General features: G+C 27.6%; 2 protein-coding genes across 3 annotated transcripts; one reads left to right on the top strand and one right to left on the bottom strand.

Moving 5' to 3' along the window:
* The first annotated feature begins 567 nt into the window (after positions 1-567).
* On the top strand, positions 568-4946 carry LOC101235313 (uncharacterized). The gene is made up of 4 exons (XM_065791818.1): positions 568-1200; positions 2384-2527; positions 2677-2815; positions 4079-4946. The coding sequence occupies exons 1-4, from the start codon at positions 1021-1023 to the stop codon at positions 4225-4227; spliced, it is 612 nt and encodes a 203-aa protein (XP_065647890.1). The 5' UTR covers positions 568-1020; the 3' UTR covers positions 4228-4946.
* Positions 4947-8249: 3303 nt separating this feature from the next.
* On the bottom strand, positions 8250-10477 carry LOC136077137 (uncharacterized). 2 transcript variants are annotated; one of them, XR_010636857.1, is made up of 3 exons: positions 9532-10458; positions 8882-9440; positions 8250-8687 (listed from the first exon to the last, which is right to left on the bottom strand). XR_010636857.1 is itself a non-coding variant. In XM_065791817.1 (2 exons), the coding sequence occupies exons 1-2, from the start codon at positions 9614-9616 to the stop codon at positions 8959-8961; spliced, it is 567 nt and encodes a 188-aa protein (XP_065647889.1). In that variant the 5' UTR covers positions 9617-10477; the 3' UTR covers positions 8250-8958. The 2 variants fall into 2 exon arrangements, 1 of the variants encoding a protein (XP_065647889.1); XM_065791817.1 differs by having other exon boundaries at positions 8250-9440; positions 9532-10477.
* Between the last annotated feature and the right edge of the window lie 2179 nt (positions 10478-12656).

Below are 12656 nucleotides of genomic sequence, written 5' to 3'. Positions count from 1 at the left end.
CTTATTTTTGACCTCCTTTCTCTCAATATTAAAATAAATGCGTCCAATTATTGTTAGCAAAATATTGCTTGATATTTGAATTTTTAATCAATTAAAAAAAGCATTCATTCTAATATCGTCGGGAATAGTGCAAATCCGCGTAACTAGTATTGGCTACTATATTTGGATATTAATAATTTTAACATCAAATATTTTCCAAATATCTATTTTAAACTTCTCCAGTAAAAAAAGTTTACTGTAGATCCACGGTATTATCCAATGCTAGTTACGCAGTTTTGCACTATCCCCGACGATATATATTTTTATTAACTTATCGTAATGTGATAAATGGACGTTTGTAAAAGTCAGGGTGAATTAAATGAAAATTATATGGCGAGGCTCTATTTGACGGTGGTAATTTATTCATAGCGATAACGTAATTTTATAACGACATTAATATAGTTTTAATACAACGTTGAAATGTTAATAAACAAGTATGTAACGTAAAATGGTTTGGGGTTTGCCCTTTTTTTCGGCTGACTTTATCAAAGTTTAAAATTTTAAATTTCATTTTTTAAAGATGAGTTCATGTTTGTGTCGAAAATAAATAGCCAGAATGTTAACTAGATTATTTTGCGCGTTATTATCATAAGTAATTATTTATGGGTTTTTAAAAAATAAGCCGGATGTAAATGTACGCAACCCTTGGGAACCTTTGTAAAGATGGAAAAATAAAAAATATGAGAAGAATGCAAAAAGAATAGTATGTTATTTTATCCATAGTTAATAATTTGCTTATCGTTTCTTTTAAATCGCTAAATAATTGTTTTTTTATTTTGCGCTCCATGTGAAAAAGTCATCCACGTGAGTCTAGAAAAATGTTGTGAAAAAAGATTAAATGTGAAATCATTTTAGCATCAATGACGATTTGGCGTCTATAATGTCTATTAAAGTTTTGGTACAAATAGTGATTGTTGGTGAGAGACGCTGAAAACGCGACAGGAACTATTAGCAAGCGTTTTGGAAAAAATTACAGTGAGAATGAATACATGGATATTCTTAATATGCTTGCATTTTCAAGCCTACTCTATGCCTATTTCAGAAGTTAACTTGTCTTTACCAGACTGCAATACTACCGGGCCACTTGATATTAATGTACCAGAAATTCTCGAAAGCACAAAAGAAATTGAATTTGTGGAGGCTATATTTTTACTAAATTCAGTAAGCACTTTTGATTTATTTAAAATTATAAAAAAGTTTCTATTGTGCTCCTAAGTCACCATGGTTACATAGTATTTTGAATACATAAAATAATGTATTAAGACTTAAGCTTGGTTTTCAATAGCTGTAGAAAATGTTTCTACTATAAAATATAGTTTGTTGTGTGACAACTGTTGTACGACATTCCTACAACTATTGGAAACCAAGCTATAAGTGTAGTAACATACTAGGGTGAAAATTATTCTAATAGTTTGTGATAAATAATAAGCTAATGTAATTGAATCTAATTGTATTATATTTATTTATATATGTGTAGAGGGGGCACGAGAAAAGCAGGGCGCAGAGGCGGTAAAATCAGAATTGTAAAAAGAAATATGGTTTATTATTTCAGTCATTTTTAATAGAAGAAATAACTTTATCAACTTAAAAAATGTTTTTAGACTGATTAATAAAAAAAAAAAAAATTATAAAAACTTATTTATTTAAAAGTTTTATTTATTACTTTAAATATTTGTGATTATAAAAATATTTGGTTGGTGGAATAGATATAAATTCAGCATGAAAAAAAAAAAAAAAGAAATTTGGAGGGTAGATAGATAGGAGATTACTGATCCGTAATAGTAAATAAAATATTTTCTAAGATTTTCCGACGATGGAAACTTAGTCAACTTTCACACAGTCTACTTTCGTAGAACTTAGAACTTAGTCAACTTTCACACTTAGTCTACTTTCGTAGAACTTAGAACTTAGTCTACTTTTACATGCAATAATTTTATTTACTTTTCATCGTATTTCCACAATCATTTTGTTATATCTCGTTTTTATAATTTGTTAATTATAAAATTATTAATTGTTAATTTTCCTTAAGAAACAGTAATAAAATGTGAAAACAAACTTATACCGCACTGGAATGAGTAAATAAATGTTTTAATAAAAAAAAACAGCTATCAAGTAAAAAAAAATAACCTCAATTAAAGTTAATTGATAGATCAACGAAATCATTAATTCAGTTTATTAAAATAAATATCTTTTTTAATCATGTTTTATGTGTTTTTTTTGAAATAAAAAAACTCACTTGGTTTTTATGTTAAAGGGTTTTTTAACTTTATTATTATTATTTATATTAAAAATTGAAAAACACGTTGATGATTCAAAAATTAATATTATAAATATTTTTTTAAAGCCAGTTGTATACTACTTGGTGAAGTTTTGTAAACGAGACCATTTATGCTTTGTGACTACTATTGAAAAGAAAGTTGTGGATTTGGAAAGTAAAAACATGATTAATGACATTAACCTTTGGATTAAACTTATTGGTGTTATCAAGGTAAAGATAAAAAAGACAATAGCGTTCACAGATAAAACAAGACATTATTAATAAAGCATTAAAAGTTTTAATGAATTATTTGAAATTGTTGTTATATTTAATTTGTATTTTTCAATCAGAAATGTTTAATTATTAAAAATACTTTTTAGGGCTATGTAGAAATCGAACCATACATTAAATTAATCTACGAAAACCAACATGACAGCGACTTTTTTGAATGTAAAAATGGTCGTAACTATAAAATATCTGGAGCAATTAGTAAAGAAGATAAACAAAAGATTAAAAATGGTAGATTATTTAAAAACTGCTTAAAATTACACAACTTGTTGATTTTAAGGACGTTCTTTAATAATGTGACATATCCAAAGGACAAGATTTAAGTATTTGTGACATAACACGAAGTCTGTAATCACACCTCTGTCACTTTGTGGCATAGAGGTGGGTGGGTGTGAAGTATTAATAAAAACTACGTCACATTGTTAAAGTCCTCAAAACTTATTTTACTTGCTTTTTTAAGAAAATGTTATTTTTAATTTTAAAATTAAAAATGTTATTATTGCTTTTAATTTAAAATTATTCAAGTTTTCTTTAAAGGAGAAGAAGGGATAGACAACAAGTTTTCACACTTTTAATCTATTATTCGAAATCTCGAAATTTGGTTTACAAAAGTTTGTAACGAAGTGCACAAAACTTGCGCGCATTTTTTAAATCCAATTGCGTTTAAAAATAATGAATTCATTTGCAAGTGTTGAAAAATTACGTCATTTATAACCATACAAAATTTTTATTGAAAGCATAATATGTACTATATCCTTTTGTTTGTCATTAAGTTACTCTGCAAGCTTTATTTATTGATACTTAAAACACTTAAGCTAATTAAAAACCCCCTAAAATTGCATACTGTGATACCGCTGCATACTTTATTGTTTTTATTTTCTAAACTAAAATAATATCTACTGGAACTAATCTGGTCTGGTAGATGTAAAAATTAGCGAATTATTTTTTCTTAGTAAACTGTTAAGTTAATTACATAAGCCAGGTACAGCTTCTTTAATGTGACGTTTTTAATATTAAGGCAATACAGAAAATGGTTGATGTTTCTTTTTTATTTTGTTGTTATGAAAAATTTACGGTATATAGATTTAATAAGAAAAAGAATTATATACTATAATTTCATATATAAAGATATATGCATATAAGTTATTTTGATGAATTTCATATTACATCACAATTATTTATTTGTAGGCAAGTACACATGGCTTAATTGATTTTTTAAAAGAAATGTGTTTGAGTTTAAAATTAATAAAATAAGTTTAAATACATCAAGTTGTTAGCTATAATGAGTGTTGAATGAAGGTTTTGGTTACAACAGGCAGTCATGTCTTTAAAGATTAGTTTTATAACCTCATATAAATATCAAACTTTTGACTTATAAGTCTGTGTGTGTGCGTGTGTGCGAGAGAGAAAGAGTGTGTTTGCGAATCCAAGCAGGTGAGTGTATGTCTTTAATTTTCAATACTACAAACAAAATGTTTTTGATTTCTGTTTTAGTAAAAAAGAACTTTAAACCAAAGTGTATTAACGATGAAAAATGTACAAGACATTGTTTACATTATGCAAACGATTCATTAGTATGTTCTGAGATGAAGCTAACGTGTAGTTTTAATACAACCTGCTTTAAAATGGAAACACACGAGTAGGAAATCCAAGATATCTAAAAAAAATACAAGCAATTACTGATATTTTAGGAAAACTACCCTGTTGGATCCGTTAAGAAAAGATACGGTGTAAAAATTTCTGATGGCAGAAAAAACCATTGATCTACAGAATGCTCTCAGGAAACCTTTAACCTCAGAGAAAATCAAGACTGATCTCAGGCATATATTTAAAAAATATTTTCAAAAAAGCTCTAAAATACCAGAGGGTTTTGTCAAATACTGTTTACTAACAAATATTTGAACAAAGTAACATTTTTTTCACATCAATAAAAGTAATCGGTTTTACTGTTTACTAACAAAAAGATAAATAAATTAAAGTTTTTTAAATATAAATAATAGTTATCAGTTTTTTTTTCTGAACTATATTTCATTTGTTAACATTTTTTATTACTTTCATATCGCTGAAGTTGAATTTAAAACTTTGTTTGAAGTGGTATCTTTTAAGGTACAAGCTACGGTGCGACACCGCATTTTGTTTTCTGCCATAATGAGTGATTTCTTTATTTACTTTTTTTTTTGTTTATTTGAAATACAAGTAACGTACTTGAAATTTTAGTTAAAATTTTAGTTGCCTTCACGCAGAAAATTTTTATGAAATAACAAATGCCAAATACAAAAATGCATATATTTATTTTATTTATATTTATACTATGGATTTGGAAATGTAAAACATTTAATAGAAAATAAACATTAAATTTTCAGATTTGTATATAGATGAATATATACTTATACACACACACATACATACATACATACATACATACATACATTCATACATACATACATACATACATACATACATACATACATACATACATACATACATACATACATATATACATACATACATACATACATACATACATACATACATACATACATACATACATACATACATACATACATACATACATACATACATACATACATACATACATACATACATATACAAACACCACAATCTTTTCATAGAGCCCCTATGTGGGTTTTACAAGCTAAAGTTAAATGATAATGTTAATACTACATATGTATGAACAATTCCAATAAAAAAATAGATGCTTTCATAAATATTTCCATTAAATCAAGAAAATAATATATATATAAATTTAGCTATAGTCATTCGAATATACTGACAAATTATTTTAAATTTAAAAAAATGAGACAATCGAACAAATAAAAAAAACTAAAAATAATGGAATTCGATTTTCATTTAGAAAAAAAATTAAACAATTATTTATCTAGTTTAAAAATTTCATTTTTTATTAGAAACTCAAAGGTGTTCAACAATTTTACCGTATTAAAACTCTTTCCTATTTTGTGGAAAAGTGATCCAAAGTTTTGGTCCACGATATTCTATTCCATATTCAGAAGTCTTGGCAATAATGTAATATAAGTATTCCATTGGTTTATTCTAAGAGAACTTGGTTTTAAAATGGTTACTAAATTCTAAAAGAGTATAGTTTTTGTTTACATTTTTTAATAAATTTATCTTAAAATTTTTTTGGAGTTAGGTTTTTATTTTATTTATACATAAAAATTAAGTGTTGGTAAATATTGATTTCATATATATTCATCATTTGCATGTCTTTCATTAATGGTTTTGCATGTTAATGACTTTTTTTCTTACATATCTGCATGCATGTTTTTGCAGAGAAAATAATTTTTTAAGTTTTGATGATTGAGTACTAGCCGATGTGATATTAGAATAGTAAATAAAACAATGTATTAGGCCAATAAACTAGTTTCAAACATTATGGACGAATTCGATACATCAATTTCTTACATATGGACTGATTCGGTACATCAAACTAATTGTTTTACTAATTATAATTTATGTGGGGAAACCATGATAAATTCTCATCGATAAGAATTTTATTGACTCATCTTTTACAATTAGTATACCATTTAAAATCAAATCAGGTAACTTTAAAGGAAGGTTCTCATCTTGTAATTTTATATGAAATAAAGTATATTTTGTTTTATACACATTGTGGAAGAGTTCATTAGCCTTAAATTTTATATTTAAATATTTAAAAAAAAATATATATATATATATATATATATATATACATATATATATATATATATATATATATATATATACATATATATATATATATATATATATATATATATATATATATATATATATATATATATATATATATATATATATATATATTAGTTATCTATTGTGCATGTATACATGTAATTTAGCACGGGCTAGTAATATGCTTATTATTTATGTTTATGTACCTCAGCACGTGCCTAAAATGTGGTAAACAAACATAACGCAAACCTTATATTTTTATTGAGTTTTTCAATGATATCGTTACACACTTATATACTAATTTAGCACATGTTTACTTTACGATGTTAACATGACAATCACAGAGGAAAGTTTTTATTTAGTTTAAATAATTTATTCTTTGTCATCAAAAAGATTTAATAAATGTTCATCTAAAATAATGACTTTGCAAAACATTTATATAACAGAAAATCTTAACAAAATGCTAATTTAATGCGACGTTGATGCGATTTGATTAAGAATTTTGAAATGGCAAAGTTTCCTCAAATTTGACATAAAATACAATAAACATTATATGAAATATAATATAATACAATAAGCAATATTTTTCAAAGAATGCAAACTTTCAGTAAAATTTTACTTACGACGCGTACAGTTCGCGCTTTAAGTTTATTTAACACAAACGTTAAAAAAAGTTTTCGTACTAAAAAATGCAACATCTTTATATGACTCAATATTTATATAACAATGGGTTTTAAAAATTGGTGACTCTACATTCCACCTTGGTTAGATAACATAATATATAATATAATAAAATAATATAACATAGTATGTAATATAATAGCATAAATAGTATAATATAACATATATTATATAATATAACTTATATGTTTAACATACATTTAACATATGCAACCATAAATCTTTGCGTATATTACTTAAGACATGAATGCTTTATGTCATTACTTATATAAATACGCGCACACTTATTTGTTAAAGGCGGTAATAATTTTTTTAATTGCAAAAAATTGTTTAAATTTTTTTCATAATGAAATTTTATGTCAGTGATAAAATATTGCACTTTTTGTCAGCACGTTTACATTTTTTAGAAAAATTATTAGACGCAGGAAGTAGCTTAATCAAGGAAATTAATTTTTATTTAACTTTTGTATATAAAATGATAACAAGTAAGATTTAAAATAAAATTTCATGACAAATAGAAACGAAAACGTTTTTTATTTTGTATTTAATTTAATTCCTTGAGCTTTTCTTTTTTTTCCATGCTAAAGGTTTTTAAATTGATCTCTGAGCGAATTTAACATTAGCTTGTTAGTATTTTTATTTTTTTATATACATATTTTAAGCATATCTACACTTTAAAATAAATTTTATAATCTTAAAATACTTGTGATATTTTTGGACTGTTGGTTACGCTTGAGCCGGCGAACACCGGTTTTCTACTTTTTTTATTTTTACTTTTTTAATCTTTTTTTCTTTTTGATAATCTTATAACTAATTTTTTTTATTTTTAGTTTTAAAGATGAAATATTTGGCATGAAAACATAAATTGTTAATTACAACCATTCAAATTTTTCCAGACTTTTTTAAAGCTCTTTAATATATTATATTATCTAAGATCTCGGTCTTGAAATTAAAAATATTTTTATCTTAAAAAAATAATCGTTTGAAGTTGCAGTTATCAACTTTTTATAAATAATGACAAAAGTTGAACTTTTTGCAATAAGCATTAAACAAGGAGTTTAAAAAACACTTAATATCAAAGAATTTGACTATAAATGAAAACGATAAATGTTGTGATAATGATCGTAAAACTGCAATTTCATTTAATGATTTTAAATTTATTTACCGTTTGCCTGTAATAGAGTTCTGAAACTACTATAAACGTAAAAATATTTTGCAAATTTTATAAAACTATTATTAATTTTCAGTTATTTTTAAAAGAAAACCACATGCATCCATTTTCAATAAAGTATAATATCAACTATAAACGTATTTTACTAAAATTTAAAATTAAAAGAATATGTTACAATCTAAAAATAATTTAACGTTTTCCAAAGAAATTCTGGTCTCTACTTTTTCCATTTATAAAATCTTTTGCTATAGCTTTTACATTTATTAAATTCATAAAATTGAAGAAGTAGAAGATGATTCAATCGCTTCTGAGTCGAAGTCGACCGACTATATGACTTCATCATTCTTAGATGAGAGAAAGATCTCTCGGCTGTGCAGGTTGTCAATGGTATCGCCAATCAATTTTTTAGAAGTTTTGGTATTTCAGAAAACATTATTGAGTCTCCTTTACAGTCGTTTAACATATCAATTATAGTTGTAATTGATGTTACCTGTTTAATGTTCATTTTATATGCAATGTTATAAGTTTTCCTTGATGGATCTAAATAGAAAGAGTTCAGCTTTTAATTTTTCATAAACTATATCCTTTTTATAAAAAACCTTTATATTATCTAAAGCTTTCAAGTCCGTATCACCATTTGCAGTGGACAATAATAACCTTTGTAGAGCAATTATTGATTCCATTGAATTTTCTGGGAACCGCTGATTTAATTGACTTTCTATAACATTAAGTACCTCGTAATACTGAGCTTGGCAATATTCCATCTTGTCCCATTTGTGAATGTTCAAAGTATTATCATCAAAGCGAGAAGTTAAACGTTGGCGAGGCAAAGAAGCATGAGGTAATTGTAACCAAATTTTAAATGAACTCCTTCATTAACACAAGATTCAAAAAATGATTTAAAACGTGTTTCTAATCCCATAGATGATATATGATTTTTTAATAACATTGTTGATGAAGCAATTGTTTGAGCATCTATTTCAGCAGATTGCATATGTTGAGAGACTTGCTCTACTGTTGCAAACACCTCATAAGCCAGGCAAGGCCCAAAATATAATTTAAATGATAATAATTTATCAAGTAAACCTTCTGCTTTAGCTCTGTTAGGATCATTTGATTCAGTAATTTCTTGAAGCTCTAAAACAATTACATGAAAATTTATCAGAATTGAACCATTTGATTTGGTTCTCACGGTAAAACGAGTTGAACAAGGAGCACTTAAATTGATTTGCTTGACATCTTTGTCAAGTATATTGCATTGTAATTTTTTAAACCTTACCAGTCTCTTTGAAGCTAAAAAAAATAAAATTATACAACAGCATCATTTTCTTGTCTAGTCCACATCTTAATAAAATTTCACATATTGCATAAAAAAGAGACTTACTGTCGGTAGCATCAACTGCATTGAGACCAAGAAAATCTTCGTATATTATAAAATTTTCAAAAATTGATCGAACACATATAGACATTTGCTCAATACCGAAAATGTCTCAAGTTTCATCGCATATTACAGTAAAAAAAATTCTCGATTTAATAGCGCTAAGTACATTCCTTAGCACATAATTTGCCATTAGTTCTATCATCTCGTTAACAACATCATGAGACATGTACTTACTGTTTGACAGCCAGCTCGATAGAGGTAGATAATCTTCACTCCTCATTAAAAGTAACTGATTTCATCATTCCGTCGAACAGCTAAGCCTTGTTGAGTAACACATTTTAAAGTAGAGATTACACGAATTAAACACTCGTAATGCTCATCGGACTGCTTATCAGGCATTTCACTTTTCATTTGATGTATGGTTTTTAAACCTGCTGCACGTAGTGTAAATAATTTTCCCTGTGCCTCTATACGAAATAATGATAGGTCGTGTTTTCTCAGTCTTTCTACAGCCTTTTTCTAATTGTCATAACCAATTGTCAAAAAGGTTTGTTCACCGCATTTTGAAAAATATGCCAGATTTTTCTTGACAGCACTAATGCAAATATAGTAATATACTTTCTTTTTGGAATGACATAGATGAATCCAAGGGTAATCTATTATCTATTTTTCATTGAAAAATCTAAGTTGTTTGCCATACATTTTTTTGGTTGCTTCAATATCGGCAGGATTTATTTCTGCTTTTCGGCATTCCACTCACAATAGGAACAAGCAGGAAAAATTTTTTAAATGTCATTTGCTTCTTGAATAATTTATTCGGTTGGTAAAGTTGGACTTGTCATGTACAAAGTAAGAAATTAGTGTTCGTTGTTTTTTATGAGACAGTTCCGTTATGACTCTTCGTAGTTGTTAGGAAATACTAGTCGTAAGATTAGGAGTTGTGAATTATGTAAAATATATTTATGTATAGATTTATATATTATTCACAACCGTTAATCGCTCCCTTGTGAATTGTAAAACATTGTTCAAAGCAAACACATAAATTTATTATTTCAAATACAAAACGCTAATTGCTCCCTAGAAGCTTGTAAAACGTGATTCGTAACAAATACGGTAAGTTAGTATTTCAAATACAAAATACTAATTGACCTCTAGCGGCTTGAAATTGTGATTAAAAACAAGATAAAAACTTTTAAAATAATAATTTTACAGACTTAAAAAGTAGGGGGGGGGGGGGGCATAGTACATAAAGCCCACACACTTTTATAAGTGAGGGGGCTATATGAATATATATATATATATATATATATATATATATATATATATATATATATATATATATATATATATATATATATATATATATATATATATATATATATATATATTAGGGTGATCCAGATTTGTGTGGTAAAAATTCAAAATATGTCTACATTCTCTCCACAAGCCTAATTTTGTTCGTGTATGCTTAGAGAATAACCATACAAAAAATTGGACCAATCTGAACAGTTTTAGAGGTCGATATGATTTCATCATTTTTTTGACAATACTCAATTTTTAAGAATTTATACAAATTTTTGTGTAATTTTTGCATAATTGAACATCTATCTTAACACTGGTAAATAAATTAATGCTTGCTGAAAAGCAGATGCTATATGAATTCACTTATATATCTAATATTTTTTAGTTGTTTATAATTTGGTGCCCAATTTGGAATAGGCACATGTCTGCATTTTTTCAAAAAACAATTTATAATGATTATTTTTTTATTTCCAGTAACAAATATTTTTATTTTCTTATACTTAATATTCTTATATCAACAGGTTCATCACCACTTATGGCAGTTACGACAAGAAGCTCTGCAGAGGTATGGCTCATTGGGAAAGCATCTAAACAGCTCTCATCATCAAGATTGGCAACAAATGGAGATGTCTTCCGTTGTCTCCTCTTTCATCATCTGGAAGAGCATCTCACAATAAAGGAGAGCATTCATCATACAATTCAAGAGCTGATTGTTGTGTGGAATAAGGCAAGAATCCCAACGCAAAGAATTGATTCTGATGAAAGAAACCTTCGGAAATTATACGACTCCTATCAGCTTCTAAAAAAGAATCGAGCTACAAACCTAGAAAGCTGTAGAATTAAAGAACAGATATTCAAGGATACACTTTATGAGCTTTTTGACTTGGCAACTTAAACCGCAATGGAGACAATAACCATTGCTGATGATAGGCAATTTCTTGCAATGCAGCGAGAAGATGTTACCAGCTGCAGCATGGCCGGAGTTTATATGAACCTACTGACAAAGGAAGCCAGAAAGAGAGCTCGAGATCAAGCATTTGATGCAAGGTTATCAAAACAGCAACACTCCAGTGGTCCTGTCTCAGCCAACATCAGCAGCTCAGAAGACAGTTAAGACAGCGATGATGACCCGAGTTTTGAGATTCTGTCTTCTGCATTGCAATCTATTTCTTCTACACCAAAGCCAAAGCGTCTGAAAAGTATTGTGTCAAGCCCAGAAGTTGCTGGAGCTTTGGACAGAGTTAACCTTCTAGATCGCAAAGCTATGTTTTTTATTGCTTCAGTGGTTAAAGCACTAGGACATCCTGTTGCAGACTTAAGTCTGTCTCGAAGTAAAATCAGGAGATCTCGAATGTCTACTCGTAAACACATTACTCAAAATAACAAAGACAACTTTTCCATTGAAATATATTCAGCAAGCCATATATTCAGCAAGCGAGATTCTCTCCAGCTAAAGATGAGCTCTTTATTGGAGATATGGAAGTCCTTCGAAAGGAAATGATAGCATTCTACATCAAAGCTATCGACGAAAAGCAACATAGGGAGGATTATCTTGAACTACTTTGGTTATGTCTGGTCTTCCTTGGGGAGGCTCTGTTGGTACTGAGATAAAATTTCGCGCTCCATGAGCAATGCATCATGCTTGATGGATGACAAAGGCCTTTATGCTCTAAAAAAAGTACTATTTCAAGATCAGCTTACTCTGACTGTTCAAGAGAAAAAAGATCTTGTTGAGCTTGCATTGCTTGGGGCATTAATTTATGGACGTTTTTAGCACGAAGCTCCTCTGGCTGTAAATGCTCCGTTTAATGATACTCAAATGCTGA

Source organism: Hydra vulgaris, chromosome 02 (genome assembly GCF_038396675.1).
Source record: "Hydra vulgaris chromosome 02, alternate assembly HydraT2T_AEP".
In the NCBI taxonomy this organism is placed as follows: domain Eukaryota; kingdom Metazoa; phylum Cnidaria; class Hydrozoa; order Anthoathecata; family Hydridae; genus Hydra; species Hydra vulgaris.
The sequence above is the reverse complement of the archived record's forward strand: the minus strand, read 5'-3'. Positions and strand labels throughout refer to the sequence as shown.